General features: G+C 35.5%; 1 protein-coding gene across 1 annotated transcript in view; it reads left to right on the top strand.

The window, feature by feature from the left end:
* LOC149777573 (metalloprotease mig-17-like) overlaps positions 1 to 20,878 on the top strand; it is a 40,689-nt gene extending 19,811 nt beyond the window's left edge. The window contains exons 3-11 of the mRNA XM_089940810.1: positions 1,555 to 1,648; positions 2,316 to 2,393; positions 6,031 to 6,185; positions 10,010 to 10,053; positions 14,285 to 14,393; positions 16,282 to 16,452; positions 16,811 to 16,946; positions 20,231 to 20,341; positions 20,635 to 20,878. Of these exons, the coding sequence (XP_089796936.1) occupies positions 1,598 to 1,648; positions 2,316 to 2,393; positions 6,031 to 6,185; positions 10,010 to 10,053; positions 14,285 to 14,393; positions 16,282 to 16,452; positions 16,811 to 16,946; positions 20,231 to 20,341; positions 20,635 to 20,676 (897 nt within the window). The 5' untranslated portion in view covers positions 1,555 to 1,597 and the 3' untranslated portion in view covers positions 20,677 to 20,878. The remainder of the gene's footprint in view (positions 1 to 1,554; positions 1,649 to 2,315; positions 2,394 to 6,030; positions 6,186 to 10,009; positions 10,054 to 14,284; positions 14,394 to 16,281; positions 16,453 to 16,810; positions 16,947 to 20,230; positions 20,342 to 20,634) is intronic.
* The last annotated feature ends 1,372 nt before the right edge of the window (positions 20,879 to 22,250 follow it).

Raw genomic sequence — 22,250 nt, 5'->3', positions numbered from 1 at the left:
TTCGAGAAATGTGGGTGGCCCTGAAAAGGGCCTCTTTATTTTGGTGTAGGGGTGAGTTTAAGCAATCAACTTTAACTGCCTTAAGCCTTTGCCACGGCCAAGGCCTACTTCTGGACTGCGTAATGATGATGATGATGATTGGGTTGAAATCACTAAGGGTGGTACGGTAGGCTTAGTCACAGGGTTAACGTGTTTAGCTCGGGAAGGTCGTATTCTCTTCGGTCGTAATAAAGAAGTCTGATACATTTGTTTCAGACTTCTTAACTCCGCTAAAATGTCCAACAGTACCGTGACCGTTTGATTTTCACCCTCTTGTTTCTTTGCTGCTACTTCTTCTTGCTGTTGTTGCTGTTGTTTTTTTCTTACCACTTCTTCTTGCTGCTGTTGCTGTAGGAGAAAAGCTTGTTCCGCTTCCTTTTGTCGTTGTATAAATTTCTCCATTTCTTCTTTCTGTCTCTGTCTAAAATTCTCCACTTGCGGTAATGAAGAAGGTAACGAAGGTTCCGGAACAAATTCTTGCGAGGAGAGAAAATCCACAAAATCCCAATTCACCTCTTCTGAAAGTAAGTCCGGGTTCCCTTGGGCAGTCTCCCCTGTTGGTGCACCCCAATGGATCGTTTTCTGAGTTTCCGTCATGTTGAATCACTGTCGCATAGATTGACTGCACACAAGCGCTAGCAAATCTGTATAGATTACGTGACGTCACAGACTGCTCTCTTCGGATTGGATGCGGGCTGACTGAATTTTGTAACGCGTGTTCGGATTGGCGAATGAACTCAATCCGTTTCAATCCTACCTCTACCTATAAATAAGCGCAGTTCACTGCATTGATTCACCTGTTCTCGTCGCTTCAAGATGTGGACCGATGTGCAATCTTCTACGCTTGTGTCTTCCATGATGTTCAGGACGGACATGCTCATGTATGTCCGATCCAAGTGGACCGTTGTCCACAGGACAAACACCAGTCTGTGGATACGTAGGATCTACGTCGAAAGACAAGGATGCCTCAAAAGAGTGCTAATTTACGGGCCAACAGTGAGACGCAGCCTAAGGACAAGAAGAAGACCAATGCGGTGCCCTTTATGTTAATGGAAACATTAACATAAACCCAAAGGCCCTTTTCAGGGCCAGACATATTTCTCGAAAAGAGAATGACTTTTCAATTGCCTACCCCTTTTTTTTTAAAAAAAATTTCAAAAAAAAAAATCCCATATTCAATTCCCCTTGTCCCTAAACAAGCCCAAACTCTATTCCCCATGTTAAATTCCCTTGTACGTATATTGACCCACGATTTATTCCCATGTTAATTTCCCTTGTACGTATATTGACCCACGATTTATTCCCATATTAATTTCCCTTATACGTATATTGACCCACGATTTATTCCCATGTTAATTTCCCTTGTACGTATATTGTCCCACGATTTTTCGCCATGTTAAATTTCCATTGTACGTATATGATCCCAGGGGTGTTTTTAATGCTAATTCCCATTGTACGTACGGTATCCCACGTTACTACTTACATAGGTAAAATATATTTGATCTCTACCTGCAGATATTCATCACTTCATACACATCCGAATACCGACCCAAATGAGATGTTTGTAACAAGAAAAATAAGAGAAAGTTACTCACATATTATTAACGGTGTAAGTAACAAGTTATAGTTCTTTTCATTTATATAATGTATCTTCTTTAAAGGAAGAAAAATGAGTTGGAATGGAACGAAACGATGCTCCATCCAACCCGACCTACTAAATGTTGTTTGGATTGCCTTCGCAAGGAAGAGTTATTACTTACTTCGACACATCTCACATGACCTAATTTCTTTAAAACCATATGGCCATGTTGTTCTTTTTGTAGGTTTCGTTACAATAAAATTCCCCTTAATGGGTCCCTCTTTAAAACAGGAAACTATTTTTTCCCTAAAAGGCAGGTATAATACCTACTAGACTTGAATATAGTGGCCACCTGTATGAAACGGCCAAAATCTAAACAGTGTGTGGTTCAGAGAGTATTCGTTTATTTTCTTTTTTTAATGGAACACGCCCTTTGATGGCAATGTATATAATTATGTTTACTTCCTTTTTTATCCTGAGTACAAAGAAGTTATATGTCTCTTTTATGCTATGAATAAATTGTCACGTGTACACATTTTCTGCTAAAAATGTGAAAAATATTATACCAAAGATAAACATAGCCATTATATTTTAATTATCTTTGTTAAAATCGTAAACTCTAATAACATTTTTTTTAATTATCTTTGTCAAAATCGTAAACTCTAATAAATCTTAATGAAATTATATTTTGTCTTAGGTAAACGTGCTCTACAATAAAATACACGATACCAGTATGGAAATCGGTGTCACCCTTCGCCAATTTTACATTTTCCAGGTAAGAAATATCGTGGCCTCGGGATACCTGCATGGCATTTAGTGCTTGTGATAGGGAGTGCATTTTTTTTTTGTGAACGCGTGATTTAATGTAAATCCTCTATTACAATAAATATAACCATCTGATTTATAGCCAAGATGGAAGGTGGAGGATGTGATGATGATTGTGTCGACTTTATAGTAGGCGACAGATCTGTGAAGTTAAATTTTGATATAAACGATCCCCTAAGAATCATGTCTGTGCCATACAGGAATCTCTATATTATGCAGGGGAAACTAATGACGCTTTGCTCGTATTTTAAATCCATGTACAAGGTTCATTGCATCCGATAATTCTGAAATAATCCCAGCCTATCCTTACGTCAATGTCAAAATGAGCGTTTTCAATTAACCAATGGAAATCAGTATTGTGTTGATGTGTTAATGGCAAAGCCCAGGTGGCAAAGTTTATAAATGCAATAATTTATTCTTTAATATCCATACGATTTTAGGATTGAAGTTTAACTGAATAAAATCTAGATCTTTCTGCCTACATTCCACTAATCTATAAGTGAAATGGCTCATTTATTTGAAAGAGATATGGAAACAAATTCCGACTTTATTGGTTAGTAGAAAATGTATTGATTCCTGCACAAAACATTAAGATTTCTGATATCATCAATTATATAACATTTTTTAAAGACAATGCTGACTTCATATCCATTAGATTACAGGCGAAATTTTAAAGTTGCATGCAGAAAAACATAATACACTAGGATATACTCTTCTCGGTTGATTTTAACAACAACAAAAGAACATTTCATGCAGTAACCTGGCCATGTTTATTTCCAATGTTTCTACGTTAGTAATTTTGATAGTTTAATTTACAGATGAGGGTAGGCTTTTTGCAATGATATAATGATATATAATCGAGTGTTTTTGTGAATGAACACATATCTATATGGTTTAATATTCATCGCGGATGTAGACAGAGTGATCCATTGTCCCCTTATATATTTGTACCTTGTGCTGAGATTTTTGTGATAATGATTAAATATAATAGTTGTATTGGGAAGTACATGACATAGACTTTTGAATTTCAGAATATAATGATGACACCCTAGTATTTGTAAGCAACTCGGAAGAATCTTTGAGTAGTATATTGCATTTATCTCCATTTGAGTAGTACGTTGCATTTATCAGCACTGTATTATCGAATCTCCAGTGTCTTTATATTAATCTAGAAACGACAACAAAAAAATGTGTTGTGTAAAGAGACTAACTTTAGTTGGGAACAAAGACCAATAACAGTTTTAAGGTATTCATTATTGTTCATATCTAAACCAGACACTGAGCTTGAATTATATATTTTTAAAAAAATGGAAACTAGTCAGCCAATGATCTAAAAAATCATTACCCATTATGGGAACAAAGTAGTGCTAAAAACTCTCGCTTTGTCAAAATTTAACCAACAATTATAGACAGTAAAAGCAGTTCATTCTGCACTTAAAAGATGCCAAGTACACAATATATCTATAAAACTGTAATTGATTAATGGCCGAAGTCCTTAAATATGCTATTCTAAAACATTGTGATTTGGAAGATTTTGTTGGTTTAATTGAACTATACCATAACCGCTTGTATCTCATCTGAATCCAAACAGTCTTTTTAGCAATGTACAATCTGCATATCGCCCTTGCCACAGTACTGAAACTACTCTTCTAAAAGTAGTTAATGACATTCTCTCTACTTTGGATAGCGGAAAGATTACAGTCCTCACTCTCCTTGATTTGTCTGCAGCATTTGACGCAATAGACCATGATATATTACTTCACAGTCTCCAGCATGTATTTGGCATTCATGATACAGCCTTACTGTGATTCAAGTCCTACTTGGTCAACAGGACACAAATTGTGTCTGCAAATGGAATACACTCCAGCCCAGTTGATCTATGTTGTGGTGTTCCACAGGGGTCTGTTGTTGGACCTGTTCTCTTCATTTATATACACTCAGCCGCTCTCAAGTGTCATAGATCGTCATCCAGTGTCTCACCATTTGTACGCTGATGACACCCAAATATACAAATCTAGCCACCCAACTGAAGTTGATGCTACCATCCAAGGTGTAGAGAGGGGCATTTCTGATGTGAAATCATGGATAACATGTAACAAGCTGCATATGAATGATGATAAAACTGAGACCATTCTGATTAAAACACAAAGACTTTTTCATTCACATCCTTTACCTCAAACAATAAATATCAGCAACACCAACATTAAATTCACACAATCAGTGCGAAACCTAGGTGTTACTCTGGACAGTACTCTCACATTGCACCAACATGTCATGAACATATGCAAGGCTGCATATCTTGAGCTGAGACGCATCAGCTCCATTCGCAAATATCTTTCAGTTGATGCCACTAAAACACTTGTGTGTTCATTACTACTTTCAAGACTGGACTATTGTAACTCAATTCTGTCTGGTTCATCTAAATATCTACTCCAGAAACTTCAAAAAGTTCAAAACACAGCTCCTCGGATCATACTTAGAGTACCACGATCAGAGCACACCTCCCCGCTGCTCTGTACCCTACACTGGCTATCCATTCGATCCAGAATCAAACACAAAATTTGTTCTCTGCTACGTTTCACTGACGGACTCTAGTCCAACATACCTATCTGACCTCACCGATGTGTACACACACACCAGCAAGATACTTACGCTCCTCTTCTGACAATTGTATACTCATTATTCCCACTATGAAAACAAAGTCATATGGACAGCGTTCTTTTGCATACCAGGGCCCAGCAACGTAGAATGAATTGCCCACTGAACTTAGACACAAAGACAGTGATCACATTCAAGAGTGCTCTCAAGACTCACTTATTTCGACTGCAAGAACAAACTTAAAGACCTAATAATGTTTCCTACCTTAAATATTCTCAGCATGTTTTTCTATGTTTTCTAATTTCATGGTGTTTGTGTTTGTAATCATATCATTATCTGTTGTTTTTTTTATCTTTAAGGGTTTCGTCTAATTTTGTAAAGCGCTTAGAGCTTCTAAAGATTAGGCGCTATGCAAATTCCTCATTACTATATATATATATATATATATATATATATATATATATATATATATATATATATATATATATATATATATATTTCAAAGTGTAATTTATATGCTGAAAGATTCTTTCTGAATAGTAATTGGTGTTAAAACATAATGAAGAATAACTTTCTTTTCCATAAGTCTCTCTCTCTCTCTCTCTCTCTCTCTCTCTCTCTCTCTCTCTCTCATTAAGTGCATCTCTCTCGGAACATTGGACGTTATGCTGTATTTATATTTATTCTAGTCACTGTACCTACGACCACCTGTTTCCACAGTTGCCTGTAAGATGTTCTTCAACTTACAAATACCAACGTACTGTGAAAATAAATTGGAATAAACCCAACAACAAAAACAGCAATAGCAATGATGTGCCACTTGTTTCCTTTTTCCTGCCCCTCTGTTTACGATAATGCTATATTAGGAAATGTATAGGAATAATTACGACATCGTTTTTTAATTGTTTCCATTCTTGCTTTTGTAACAGAACTGATCTCCCACAGTTACTTGAACATTTTGTATTTGTCTCCTATTTTATTTCAATAAGGAGCAGAGCTTCCGACACATAACATCTCTGGTAAAGATAGTTAATGGGAAAAAGACCATTAACGCTAAGAAGTACCTTTATGATATCACACGGTGGGACACTGACTTGGACTCAACAAATGTAACAGACTATGACCACGCGATGCTCTTCACGAGGTTAGTAAACGAATTACGCTGGCCAACGTTAAATATATTTTCACTATAGGCTGTAGACTCATAAACTGTTTGGTGCGTTGTCTCATGTGTCTATGAACACAACTCAATTCCATCAAGAAAATAGTTAAATAAACATCAATCAGATGATTTGATACGCTGTGATTCATGATACAGATGATTTGATACGCTGTGATTCATGATACAGATGATTTGATACGCTGTGATTCATGATACAGATGATTAGATACGCTATAATATATTACAGCAATAGGTGGTAAAATACAACATTCTGCACAGATCCTTTTGAACGTAAATAATATTTTAAAGCACATAGGATATGTTGCAATATAATGTTTAAAATAATTAAATTTACATTAATTTAAATTTGCATCAAATTTAAATTTGCATTAAATCCATTCCTCGTCTTTAAATATTAATCGTAATTCGAAACCTCAAATCGAAACACACACACACACACACACACACACACAAATGAAATTTCTCAAACGTTAGCACCATTCCAGCTTTAGGGGCCCAGGATCACCGAGTGGTCTAACACGTATGCCTTTACCGTTCACTGCCATCTCTCCTCTGTCTGTGCCGGTTTGAGTCTCGGATTCAGCCAAAGTGGGTATGAGAGAAAGCTTGCCAGTAGCTTCCCGTGAGTCAGTAGTTCTTCCCGGGGTTGTCCCGGGTTCTTCCTCCACCAGTTAAACTGTCCTCCATGTAAACATCATGTACTGAAAAATGGCGTTAAACCAACAACTATTCCAGTGTTGTCAATTATTATTATTATTAGTAGTAGTAGTAGTAGTAGTAGTTACAAAGATTGTCCAACAAGTCATAATAATAACAATTTATTTAAAGTGCCCAAGAATGCTCAGATGTTAGCTTGGTTTTGACAGTCTCTGAGATGTAGGGAATCGGGAGTGAATCGTATTTCAGATGCGTACGCATGCACGCTTCCAATCCTGAAAGCTGGAACTGACGTATTGCAAACATGGGTATGACCACGTCTACTCATCATAATACATCTTCTATAAAAACCGAAGCGTTTCTTTTGAAACAAAATTCACACACACACACACACACACACACACACACACACACACACACACATATATATATATATATATATATATATATATATATATATATATATATATATATATATATATATATATATATATATTCTGTTGAAAGTGTAAAATGAATGGAAAATAATGGAATATTTCTAAACATTGAGCGTATACCTATTACGCAGTGTAAACTTCTCAGGAGTCTGATAATTTTAGCAGTAGGCAAACTTAAACAACATGTTTCTATATGTAAGCCTGAATACATTTGGCTCGCCACCAGAGGCAATAAACAGCAATCGACTAACACGTTATGAAAGACATTGGTTTATGGATTTGTCATTTGAACTCAAGACCACATACATGCAATCGAGCGCATTACCACTCTTTATCCCGACAGCTATTATTATTATTATTATTAACGTTCTATGACATAATGCATTACATATTTCCAGAGCCCTTTTGCTTCTTAGGCTGCGCGATTTATTGCGTATTCTGATAAAAGGTTGAAGAAGCAGAAAATGGCTTTAAAGAGATACAAATAAATTGTATGTTATGAAGAAGTGTCTCCCCATTCCCAACCCATCCGTCAACAGCCTATTTCTGTAAAATATATCAAAATGGATCCAAGAAGGTCGTTGTCCTTTTGTAATTTGAATTGATCATTGCACCTGTCTCTCTGTTTGCTCATTGCACGAATTCGGGGTCATTCGATCCTGTAGTTCATGATGTGCTTTGTATTTTCGTTAATAGCAAATATCTTGCTCTGTTTTCTATCATTTATGTTTCCTTGGTGTAACCTTTATCTGTTACGGTGAAACCACACCAATTACGAAGGCAAAAGACCAAACCAAAAAAAAAAAAAAACAACAACAAAAAAAACCCCAAACAAAACAAACAAAGCAAACAATTGTAAACAGACAAATGTAAATAGAATACAGTTACACTCAGTAGTTTTACGGTGAAGCCAAACAAATTGGTTTCATTAATAGCTAAACAGCACCTACATAATTCGTTATGTTTCTCTAGTTTCTGCTTGTTCATTGTGAGTGTCTGCTTCGGAAAAGAGACCAGCGTATCACGTGTATGGACATTTAGGTTTAAGATATACCGTGTTTTTTAAAACTGTATGACAGGTACTTGCACCGAACTTTCCACATGCAATGTCGTATGGCTATTTTTTTAGAATCATGTTATAAAAAACAAGTGAAAATTTGCATAGCATTGTCTTAGTTAATCTCCACCTCAGTTTTAGATGAATGTCATCGAACACATATTTCAAAATAGAGAGAATTTAAAATTTAAGTTGAAATTTAAATTTTGATATGATTTTAAATATATCAGAGTAAGATAAATCATTTTGATAATTGGTATGTAATGCTCATTTAATGATAATATCTAGTCTTGGATGTATCAGATAACAACGGCTGATGACCTATGATATAGAGGCCATAACCTTTTCCGCTTGGCTCTTTTTTTCTTTTACAGAAAGATCAACATTTATTTAGCCTCGTGTTTGATTCATATATAACATACTGCAGTCGACTCATTTGTGTACATTTTTTATACCTTATACCAAAGCCTTTGCTGGGCGATCATTATCTCATTTCTCTATCCAACGATGAATTAAAATTCACGAGAGACTAGCTTTTAATGTGCCACAATTATAATGGATATTTTGGGACTTCATGGACACGAGGATGTCAGTTTCGTCTAATAAGGGATCGTTTATTCCACGTGGTTTTTTTTTTCAAATACCAAAATATGTCTCATATGTATTGGAATGAGATAACAATTTATTCTGTTTTCACACTTAATTGTTTGTTTGTTTTTTTATTTTAAAAAAAACTCATATACAAGCATCCTTCCACTTCTAGAATTCATGACAATTTTTTTTTAAAGGACTTCTTCAAGTCTTCATCGTGTTAATTTAATTAGTTTCTCTAATGCCCGGTTATGATTTTCATGGTCTTGACTGTAAAATAAGGACTAATTAGTTGTGTCGGATCCATAATATATACTATTTGTTATAATAAGATTTTTATCATAACTTTCTTCTCATTTCTTGCTATGAGAAGGAAATACTCATAACTTGAGAAATGCCCTTGCCCATAGTGAGAGAGAGAAAGTTCAGGCTCTCTTAACAAAAGGTGTCACTCATAACGGTGTAGATACGACTACATTGTGGGGAAAATGGCGATGTGAGAGGTAACAGAGTGCTGTAAGGAAAGACAGAGTCTTCTGATTCTCGATGAACGAACTGATCTTGCGCATGCTTGTTCTTAATTTACGCCATTTTGAACGTATCACAACCAAATATGGACATTCGTCTAGGTACATGTGTTCATTCATCTCGAACCAGAACGAGACTCTCGTCTTTTCTCACTGACGCTGTTATGCTAGCTTACCCAACAAAAAAAGAATTTTAGGAATATGCTTGTTCAGCAACTTACAGCTGAGTCTTACAATGTGCTGACTTTTGGATGCAAGAGAAATGTATTTTATAGTACACACATGAGGTTTTGCACTAGCTCGTAAAAGCTCAGTCTTTATTAAAATAGTATACATTTGTAATATAGAAATAAATAAAGTTAATCTCAATATATTGTAGTGGAAAATTACTTTCAATATAATTAATGAAAAATGACTTTTAATACAATTTAGAGAAAATTTCAATCCATACTTTTACTAAAAAATTATGCCCTAATATATTGTACAAATAAACACAAAGATTATTTGTATTTTCAGATATGATTTGTATCTGAAATCGACTAGAAAAAATGCTATCACAGGTAAATACATCTCTCTGTCTCTCTCTCTCTGTCTCTGTCTCTCAACATAACGTACCGTACAGATAAATGTGTCATGCATACTTGTCATATATACGATACATACCAGGGGAAGAATTCGATTGTTGGCATTATTAATTTGTTCAAATTAATAAGACACATATTGTATTGTGCTTATCTTCGGTGATTACAATTGCATTTAAATACTTAGAAATTTGATTTAATGGACCAGATTGGAAACACATTTGCATTATTAACTAATTTGCTATTTCCTACAGTTCAGATATTTGGATTTTAAGTTACCAGAAGTGTTTAAAACTCACAATTTAATTGCCATTTTTAGTGTTTATTAGGACGTGGAGATAAAACACCTTTTGGTGTAACTTGGGAGTATTCGCAGAAATCATCAAACATCGTTAACTACAAACAGCAGAAATTAAATACTTGGAAGACAAACACCTAAAACCCTAAATCGGCCTAAAATTTCCTTCTAAATGCATGATCGATATGGTATGTCTACAAGGATATGTTTCCAGAGTATCGTAAAATCATGAACTGCAGCAGACGTGATACAGATTTATCATACAGTGACTGGTCTGCGACCGCAAATTATTTTAAAGTCAATCCAGACATTTTATCACTATTAAGTCAGTTCGCTAGTCAGATCAATGAATTATTCTTGTTAATCTGAAGGAGAGCGACTTTGATCAGAGTATCGCAGCATAGCAGAGTCTTTGGTGGCCGATTGGTCTAATGTGCTCGCATGTACAGATCACTGATATCTCACCTCTATCCGTGTGGGTTCGAGTCTCGGCTCAGTCAACAAGGGTATGCGAAAAAGAGTGTCAGTATCTTCCTGTGGGTTGGTGGTTCTTCTCTGAGTCTTCTCGGGTTCTTTTTCACCGAATATAATGTCCACCATGTATAGCCTATGTGCTGACAAAGAAAGTGGCATTAATCGCACAAAACCAAAACAAAAATGAATCGTAGCACAGTAAAGCCATTCAGATCAACAAATGGATGCTGGAGTTGTATCCAAAGCAGTTGCACTCTTACAAATTTATCTTCAGTGATTTAACTGATAACATCTATGTCGCAACGAAAGTGTACTTACTTAACCCGATGCGACGAGTACTGAGACAACCCTTAAATTAGTCATTTCATCGACAATGACATTTATGCCGTACGCAGACTGCATCACATTAATGACTGATATCCAACCAATAGTCTGAGCTCCTTTCACCTTTTCCGCCTTTCTGGATACTTGAATTAAGGTGTGAGGTGCCCTGCATATTGAATGTGGGAATTCGCGAAAACCACGCGGCATCTACATAGGGTAGCAATTTACTACTGGGTCTATCAAACTTAACCTACCTTACATCGAGCCATACCAAGATGGAATCGATAGGAAGATGATATATCTTCTCTGAAATTGCGAGCATAAAATTCTCTGTGTATTGAATTATGTTTGCTGACGAGATGAAACTACAGCATTTGTGAAATTTAACCCGGTGTTCTCCATCTTGCTTTTCTTGTCGACTGACTACCAAAATTCTCGCACCCTAAATGTCCATGACATCAGTGGTCAGTAGTCACTTGATACCAACAAATTAAGACCATTTTACAGTGTTGTTGTAAAAAAAAAAATCGAAAATATTGAATGAAGGTCACGAAATGTAAGTGACATAATTTTGAACATATTGATTCCAAGAACAAAGACCAGGAACCTGTCACTGTCGCAGCATCCTGGAGAAAGCCAGATTCATCAGGCAGAAAGCAGGTGTCATCTTGATTGTTTTGAATTTGGCTTTATCCAGGCTGCTGCAACAACGATTCGTTTCCTTGTGATTATTATCACAATTCGATTACGTTAATGACTAAAGCTTCCTTTATAAAATTAAGTCTTCATGTTCAAATATTTCGGTAGTAGCTGATCTGGAAAGTTTTGCTTAGGACAAAAGTCTATCTTAAGGCAAAGAAGTACACTCGTAATACAAAGACGAGAATCTCGAATGAACATAACTAAAAATGAATTTGTATTTTATCCAGTCCAGTTTTGAGATAAGTTCGTACAATGTTTAGTAACTTTGTTTGCACAAGACAGTACCAATGAATAATCAGCATAAACTAATTAAGAGCAACTTCTTGGTGGCCAATTTTCCTTCTAGTGAATAAAGGTGGGAGTATCAAGAAAGTTTAATGAATTTTAAACTTCCATTGACATGAATGACTGACCGAACTACTTTAACAAGGAAAAATATAACTGATTAGCAGATGTCCTCTATAGTAAATTTAAGTTTCAAGGCAGATAGAGCACTGCTTAGTGACATGCGCAGTCAAGAGTGTTACTTCATCTACTGCACGAGACACCATGATTTGCGAGGCTATTTACACGGTAACCATCTGGTTGATATTGATAAAACTTATAGTAGTACCTTATCAGTTAGATTGTTGAATTAGAAAACAAAAATTACAATTTTATTATTCATTTGCTAAACTACTATTAGCAAGATATACCAAACATTGTGGTCGTTATAGCTAGCGGAGGAAGAACCCGGGAAAGCCCCAGTAAGAACATCCGACCCACGGAAAGATACTGCAAAATTTTCTGACATGCCCATGTTGGTCGAAACTGAATAAACGAAAAGTTAGTACGATATCTGTATGTATATAACTGCAGGAATCAGTGAAGAAAAACAAGGAGGGTTATTTCGCAATTTATGAAACAAAATTCAAAACATACAGAACAAAAAAAGGAATGAATAGTATAGACGTGGTTTTTCACAGATAGTTTAGTATTTTCAATAAGTGTTCGTACTGAGTATCCAGTATCTAGAACCAGAAAAGTGTCGGCAATTCCCAGTACATCTTGCCATCTTAGTCAGTTGCAATAAAACTGGAGTAATTCACATGACGCAGCAACATGCAGAAGTGCACTCAACTCTTGTATCCCATGCGTACTCATTCCAGGGTGTAATACACAAGCATAGAAAATAATATAACACGTAGCTTCCTTCGGTTTACATCCATACAACAAAACGTTTAAATCGCTTGTAAATGGCCACATAAAACATCATTATAACTGTACGTACGAGTTTCACATTAGCTAATGCCTTCAAATGTCACACAAGCAAAATTTCATTTTGAGACGCAAAGTAATGCAAACGAACAATTGTGTATTTACATTCCTCTGCACACGGAACTGTATGCTTATTTCAGCCATCTGCTGTGACTGATATCCTCGATCTTCCGTGGCAAAATAAGGAGACCTGCGTTGCCCACGTCCAGGTAGCATCTCACATTGCTCGAAAATGACCACTGCCCTATAATAGTCACTGGCCATCGTCTAGACATTCTCATTTTGTTTTTGTTTTAGATTTTGTTTTTTTAGAACCCCCACATTTTTGGTCGCATCACGGAAAAATAAACTTGATTTACAGGTTTGGGATGTCGGTAGAGAAATAAATGATATACCTTTAAGAAATATGTTATACACCTTTAAGAAATATGTTATATACATTTAAAAAATGTAATGTCTTTACAAATATTTAAGGTTAAAATCGACTAGGTTCCTCCTTATACAAGTGAACTTTTTACATCAAAAGAGAACAAGTACTCTTTTGAAAAGAATAGGTGCATTCTTGTAATAAAATGGGCCCACTGACGTTGAAGTTACGTCAGCGCTTCATATCAAACATTAATAGAGTCAGCTTGTTCTACTTCAGTAATGAAAAATTGGTTGTCTCTTTATTTTATCTGTATTAATTAAATGTGATAAAAGATATGGTGTCAACATTTTCACTCAGCTGCGATCAACACCGGATTAAGGTAGTAAAATGTCCTGGAACAATTTAAAAAGTCGGCCATTCCACCCTCGAAAAGAAACTTTCACTTCGTTGCAGCCCCCTTACCCTCACACCACTGAGCAGAGGTTGTTGAGCAACTGCTTCGGTTCCTCTGCCTTTAATCCGGTTTTGACTGCGATATGTGTTGGTCATCGAGTTCGTGAATATGGTATCGCGTTAAACACACGCTACTTAATCCAGTGATATAGTCACACATACTATATACTCGAGTCATCGAATATTGTTAGTGCCATAAGTGTAGTCATAATATGAATATCAGTATACAGGTCAAACTTGATTTACGCCATCGATGTGCCTGACAAGTTTTTGAACATTAACCTTGAATTAACCCTGTAATATACAGCTTTCTTCTATTTTTTTCCTTCCAGGTCTTTCCTACAGAGGGGAGGTATGTAACGTAGGTAGCAGAATTTCAGTCGTCGAGGCACATGATTTTTTTCTTACGACGAGTACTGCTGCACATGAGCTTGGACACAAGTAAGTTGACTCCAAGTGCCCATTTTGTCCCCTTCTTTTGCATTCACTTGGCTTGCACTTTCGGTGATGCATGATGTATTTCTGATTACCATATATGCAAAATGTTGGTGGCCACTTATCTATGGTAGGTGGTTTCTTCTGGGTTTTCCGGTTTTCAATGTTTCATGCACCATATCACCGCATCATCCGAACTTCCTAGAATAATAAATATACGATCGACTTAAGATGCATAAAGTTAAATAATAAAATGATCTCGATTTAAAGAAAATCGTCTGTCCAAATTGTTGTACAATAGCTATTTTCAAATTCAATTATTTTTCCTCGAGGAAAAATAACATTCATTTACAGAAAACTATAAAATAATATGTGAAATGTGTTGATGCAAATAGGCTGATATGTATTATAAAGACTTTAAATTATATGTTATACTGAGCAAGCTGTATAATGAGGCACGTGACAGACTGCTTGATTAACCTTGCACATATAGAAGGTCAAATTCAGTAAGGTGTATCTTTCCAGTTGTAATGATGATTACAGTGATCAGTAGTCTATTCAATACTTTTAATTCAGAAACGGATTATATGAAGCGTATAGCAAAAGGAACGTTTGTATTACACACACCGCTGCATAAAACCCTACAAGAAACAAAACTGAAAACATTGTTTAATGTAAATAAATACAACAATGAAATGCAGAGATACTGAGTTCTTCTAAAGCTATGACCTACATGGTCATAAAAATTATACAATGGAAAATTACTTATTAAAAGTAACGGCCAATTTTTGTATAACACTGTCTAAATTCAAGTGCTTTAATAGAAAATTACCTGGTCCTTGCAAAGAAAGGTGGTGTGTGCTTTGAGGTGTTTATTGAGAAGAAAGGTTTTTTTGTGCTTTGAGGTTTTCATTGTGTTAAAAGGTTATGGGTCCTTTGAGGTCTTCCTAGAATTCGTCCTTTGAGGTTTTCGTTGAGCAGAAACGTTATGTGTGCTTTAAGGTCTTCTTTGCGACAAAAGATTGTGTCATTTGAGGACTTCCTTGATTGAAAAGGTTATGTATCCTTTGAGGTCTGCCTTGTTTAGAAAGGTTATGTGTCGTTTGAGGTCTTCTTTGGGGAGAAAGGTTATTTGTCATTTGATATGTTATTGTAGAATAAATGTTATGTGTGTTTTCGTGTCTTCCTTGAGTATAAATGTTGTGTGCTTTGAAGGCTTCCTCGTGTAAGAAAGTTATATATCCTTTGAGGTCTTCCTTGAAGAGAAATAATATGAGTCATTTGAGGTGTTCATTGAGAAGAAAGGTTATATGTTTTTGAGGTCTTCATTGTATAGAAGGGTTAGGTGTCATTTAGGGTCTTCCTCAAGTAGAAAGGTTATGTTAACTATGTGGTCGTCCTTGTGTAGCAAGGTTTTGTGCTAGAGGTCTTCCTTAAATAGAAAGGTTATATGCGCTTTGAGGTTTTCTTTGAGTAGAAAGGTTATGTGTGCTTTGATGTCTTCCTTAAATAGAAAGTGTACGTGCTCTTTGAGTTTTCCTTGAGTACAAAGGTTATGCGTTATACAATCTGGCACTGGTTTTACAGGAATGACTTATATGTAATGTCTTTGTTATTGCAAAATTGATGTAATAAGAAATCTGTACAGATTGATTCGAATTAAAATTCAAAATTTTTAAGCCCTGAAATCGATTTGATTGTATATACATGTTGAACTACCACCTCAAGAAAAAACTTTCCATGTCAAATATGTAACCTGAAGAATGTAATTATGACATTAGGCGATAGTGGACGGTTACTTTCCGTGCTAGACAGCGATGAACTGAAGTTCTCGTTATCAAAATAACTCTGTATCTGGTGTACAGTCTTGCATCTTGCCTCTTGTTCTTTCCAGTCTTGGAGCACAGCACGACGGCGAAGGGAATGCGACAGATTGTAGGGCCGAGGACTTATTTATTATGTCTTCCATTGTGCCAAGATTCGATCGAACTATGCGATACTCCAAAAATCCATGGGTTTTTTCAAACTGCTCCGTGGAAGCATTCAGGAAGACACTACCAGGGAAGTATGTACAGTGTATATCAAGACATATGATATTATAAATTTGTATTCTTGTCAGACGTTCTTTGATATGGGTAAGTGACATGTAGTCGCCAAGGAGAAACAATTTAACACACTCACGCTAGAAGAACTGACTTGTTTGGAACCTAAGAAAGTTATGAAGTAATATCAAACTAATGGAATCTATCTATCTATCTATCTATCTATCTATCTATCTATCTGTCTGTCTGTCTGTGTGTCTGTGTGTGCATAGGTAATATGCAAAGGTAGATAGGCAGGAAAGTATGCAGATAGGAAGGTCAGTGGGTAGGTTATCTTCGCATCTTGTTATCTCTACGCCACTGTCCATTTTCGTATTTCAGAGCGTGCTTGGCCAACAAGGGTGTTTTCTTCGATGAACAGGAATGGAAACAGCATGTGAAGAAACTGCCAGGAGAGGTGTATTCCACGAATCAGCAATGTGAGCTCATTAATGGACCCAAATCTAAATATTGTGGGGTACGTAAAGTGTGTGTGTGTGTGTGTGTGTGTGTGTGTGTGAGGGCACGTTCCAACGTCTCTGGAAAGAGCATAGAGTAGGATAAACGACGTCAACTTATCACTTTACTTAAATGCATCTTCTTTCTTTAATACTCTGTATGACTCCTGACTTCTCTTTGAAGTATTTGATTAAAACACAGAATAAGTAAACGATAAATATGATGTGCATATATGTATATGATTTAAAGTTATATCAGCACAATTAAAAAAAATTAGGGAGTACAATGGTCAAGTTTGACAAAATGCTGAAATCTTTAGGGACATAAACCTGATTAAAACTAAGCTTGTACTCCAGTACATGGGCACCTGCGGAAGGACAACGGATTGTATAAATATCCATTATGTTGTATGCATACGTATAAACCTGGTCCATTTACTTTTAGATCCCCCAACCGCGAAAATACTGTCTTTGCCCCCCCCCCATGAAAATTTAAAAATCACTGCAGATGCCCAAGCTATCAAAAGAAGAACAGGTAAACTTCTTGACAAGGTATGCAAAGTGGATGAAATAGGTCAAAAGATAAAATCTTGAGGATATACGCATATATAGACTTTTTATTCAATAATTCTTCACATTAAACATTTCACATGATGACTGTGACTACAAGTACTTGCACACACCGCGTCAAGAACAACATCCTATTGTAATTTGTGATATTTTGAGAAATTTAGGAATAAGTGCAACAATAAACAACAAATTAGTACGAAAAATTAGACCAAGCCCGTTATTACAGTACACTCTGTCTTGCACATCATGCAGATTTGAAGCCATCTCGAGTAGAGTTAGAAAGATGATGACATATTTCGAATTTTCGCAAGTGTGATTTGCTGGGGGATGGGGTATGGTGGGGGTGATTATTATAATTCATAAATATACAGAATCAAATCTCAAAAAAGCAAAAACTAAAAAATAACAACCTGTCAAATGTATCTAAGTTGTTGCGTACAACGAAAGGTAACAGCAAGTACGTAGTACAGTATCAAAATATCGACTTTAACTGACAATTACGCTTAAAATTAACAAAAGTACACAGAATAATGCATTTACTTTGGCAGCCTTGGCGGGGTTGGATATTGAGTTAAATATCATTTAGCAACTAACGACTTTTAAAGCTGATTAAAAAGGCTGGACAAGGCAAAAAAGTAAAAATCCTTAACAATGACACTGCTTAGATGGTACAATCACGAGAACAAATGACAATCACTCTTGTTGAACGGGAACAAGATCGTGAGATCTCCTGTTTGTTACACAGAGCTATATTAAAGAGGCACTATTGACAGTTTACTATTTAGTGAAAATGGGGTCTGAATGAGAAAACGGAGACCACCGTAGATAATCGCTGGTGAAGAGTGGTCAGTGAGCAATTAAAGACTCGTTCCGGAGTCATATCGATAGGAAATTCTCAATCTAGCCCACGAGGTTAACTTGGCTGGTCATTTAGAATTCAGTAAGAGTTATCACAAAATCTTTAATCGTTTTTATCTGCTGAAAATTAAAAGCGATGTTTCTAAATACTGTATATCTTGTTACATTTGTCGAATGGTAGGATAACTCGATCAGAAGATACCTAGTGATTATCTGCAAGCTATTCCTGCATTTGACGAACCGTGTAGCAGAATAATGGTAGACTATATCGGTCTCATACTTAATATTAAGTCAGGTAATCAATGCTTGCAGACCATAACATATGCTTCCACAAGATTTCCAGAGGAAATTCCTTCGACAAATATGAAATTAAAGCCATAGTAAAAGCCTTGATAACGTTTTCTATCCTTGGTGGTCTTTCCAAAAATGTCCCGTCTCAAATGGCATGTTTGGAAGTTATGCATGAATGACGTATACCGCAGTTTAAGTCTTCTGACGATCACCATGAAACTCAAGGGGCTTTGGAAAGATTTCATCAAACTTTGAAAAACATGACTCGGTCATATTGCTTTGACACAAGGAAGGATTGTGAGGAGGATGTTCATTGCTGTCGTTTTCTGTAGGGAGTCAGTTCAATAATCATTAGGTTTTAGACGAATCCTCTCAAGCTGGAATGCTTGAAAAAAGAAATTTAGTAATTGCTGGGGAATAAGTTCTTGGACGAAGTTAAAGTAACAAGAGTTCACCATGCATATTGTGCCCAAATTAGATAATACATTCCGTATGTGTATTGACTTTAACAACGTAAACGGTGTCATCGAAACAGGTTCATTTCCAGTCTCAAGCAGTATTGCATAAAATACGAATGAAATAATGATGGCAACATTGCCAAATTGGAAACGCAAAATATGTTACAAGTTTGACCATTTAAAATGATTCTGACAAATTCCACTCATGGTAAGAACAGAAGATATTTCGGCATTTGCATCTCCAGATGGACTTTATCAGCATAAAGTGATGTCGTTTGGTATGAAAAAATGATTTATGTAAATACGCTCAGTGTCATGAACAAAACAACTACCAATGTAATTTTAATTATTTTAGTATATATATATATATATATATATATATATATATATATATATATATATATATATATATATATATATATATATATATATATATATATATGGCTCATATGTAAAAGATAGCTGTGTTGTATGAATCGTTCTTTATTTGTATGGGTGGGTGGTTATATATATATATATATATATATATATATATATATATATATATATATATATATATATATATATATATATATATATATATATATATATATATATATATATATATATATATATTGTGTTTAATTGTGTCCGTGATTGAGGGTAATACAAGATGAATACTTGCATTAGAGTTCAAGATAATTATATTGAGTCTTATGTCAAGATTAATTAGCATATCTAGGATTTTCTGTCTTTATATCAATATTAGGGAATGTATTATTAGAATTTATAGTTGTGTTCAATTATATGTGAGAGGAGTTATTGTTTTAAATTCTTCATCGGAATTACAAAGTACTCATTGACGTTCTGGACTTAAAGACTAATTTGGGATTATTGGAGACTCTATAATTGTCAAGACTTTCAAGAAAATTGGAATTCATTCAGAACATTTTATAATTTTGGATTTGTGATTGGACATTTAGCCTTATTTGGGATTTAATTTACAATGCTGTAAGTTGCTCTTAAATATTCACTTTATAACACAAAGGAAATAAATTATTTGTTTATTTTACTAAGCATGTTGGTTTGGCTTCTATCATATATTTGAATCCCACAGTCATAATATACTTCATTTTTCTTCTTTTAAGGTTGTGCTACGGCATATTTGTCGCTTCATGCAATGCACAGATCCAAACACAGACGAATGCCTGTTGAAATATTACAACGCAGCTAGAGGAACCAGCTGTGGAGTAGATATGGTAATTTCTCTCTCTCTCTCTCTCTGAATATGGATAGCTCTCAAGGTTGTACCAAACTCGTATTGTTGTATTTCTAACAAACGATGTGCCATAAGCAAATATATTTCTTACTGTTTATAATGAATAATTATTTTTCTAAGAAGACAATTTAGTGTGTTGTACAATAATGCACACTTAAATGTAAATCAGTTAGGTCACCACAAATATTTCTTTGTAAAATCAATCAAATTATGAACCAGTGAGTGGCTAATTTTTTCCCCCTTTTTTCTCACATTCTACATATTTTTTTGCAGTGGTGCATGGAAGGAAGGTGCATGTCGAAACCTTTGAAATAGGTGAGTACATCTCTTATGGTTGGATCCTCTGTACAATAGTGGTTAACCTGTAAAATTCGAGGTCATAAGGATGTCAATTTGCTCCGATCAGAGAGAGTTGGCCGCCTCCATCGTCAAGGAACTTCAGCCTTTGTCTCTGCACACGATATCATTTAATGTGTTGATGTGCAATTAAACGGCAAACAATAAAATGCAACAATTATGAATTGTTTGTTAATTATACTTTAAATAATAATTCAGAAAAGAACGAAACTTAAAAACTTGAGGGATATTAGTAGTTAGGGGGGGCACCCTACGTACAATGGGAATTAGCATTACAGGGACCCCTGGGTCACTCTACGTACAATGGAAATTTAACATGGCGAAAAATCGTGGGTCACTCTACGTACAAGGGGAATTTAACATGGGGAATAGAGTTTGGGCTTGTTTAGGGACAAGGGGAACTGAACATGGGATTTTTTTTTTAAAAAAAAAATTTTTTGAAAAAAAGGGGTAGGCAATTTAAAGGCTATCTCTTTTCGAGAAATATGGGTGGCCCTGAAAAGGGCTTTTGGGTGTTTTCTTCTTCTTCTTCTTTTAACTTCTTAACTTTTTCCACCATCCTCTTATTTTGTCCATCATTCCTTTCTTCTTCTTCTTCTTTTCTGTTTCCGGCAGCCAGTCCGGGTGGCCCATGGCCCGGAACTTCTCTTGGATTTTCATCCAGTTTGTGTTCAGTTTTTCTAGTTCATCCTTTTTTTCTATTTTCTTCTTCTTTTCTTTCCTTTGACCACTTTTCTTTTATTATCTTGACTTGTTCTCTCATCACTTTCCTCATCATCTCCTCTGCTTTCATCATTTGGTTTAAACCCCATTTCACATAGGACCACTCAGTCCAATCCAAAATATCTTTTAAAAAAACACCTCACTTCAATAGCATAATCGAGGGCCTCTTTCAGTTTACCTACTTTCACATAGTCAAGTTTTATGAAGCCTCTTAACTTTTTAACTTCCTCTTCAATCATGTCCACAATCAGATCCCTGGCAAGTTTTAGATTCGTCACTTGACTTTTGACAAAGTCCTTAGTAACTTCATGCATCCACTCCTTCTCTAGCCTTTCCACCACATAGGCTGCATCTGTCATCCAGAAGCAACTATCCTTTAGCTCATTAAATAGTTCAATACTCATTTTCTTGGGTTCTTCCGTAGAATGGTTCCAACGACAAACTTGGTGGGTTCTTATAGTGAAAGCGCGGACGTGATGGAAAACATCCCCTAAGAACATAAAATTGATCTTACCTAGATCATGACCTAACAACGCGCGTACGTGAAGGAAAACATCCCCCTACTTTCTCATTTCATATAATAAAACCCTAACTATACTCTTCACATACGCTAAGAAACCTATAATCTACTATTCACACTAACATACCTGAGCTCTTACAAACACTAACACACAAACACACATTCACTCACATTTTTTTAAAAGAGTTAGTGTTTATATTCACACTACTCTACCTACACACATTGGCAAATTAATAGTTATTTCTTTTCTAGAGTATTGGGTAGCCCTTAAAAGGGCTGTTTTTTTTTT

Source organism: Sinohyriopsis cumingii, chromosome 18, assembly GCF_028554795.1.
Source record: "Sinohyriopsis cumingii isolate HCF-2022 chromosome 18, ASM2855479v2, whole genome shotgun sequence".
NCBI classification, from domain to species: Eukaryota; Metazoa; Mollusca; class Bivalvia; order Unionida; family Unionidae; genus Sinohyriopsis; species Sinohyriopsis cumingii.
Note: the sequence above shows the minus strand (reverse complement) of the source record. Positions and strands in the feature narration are given on the sequence as shown.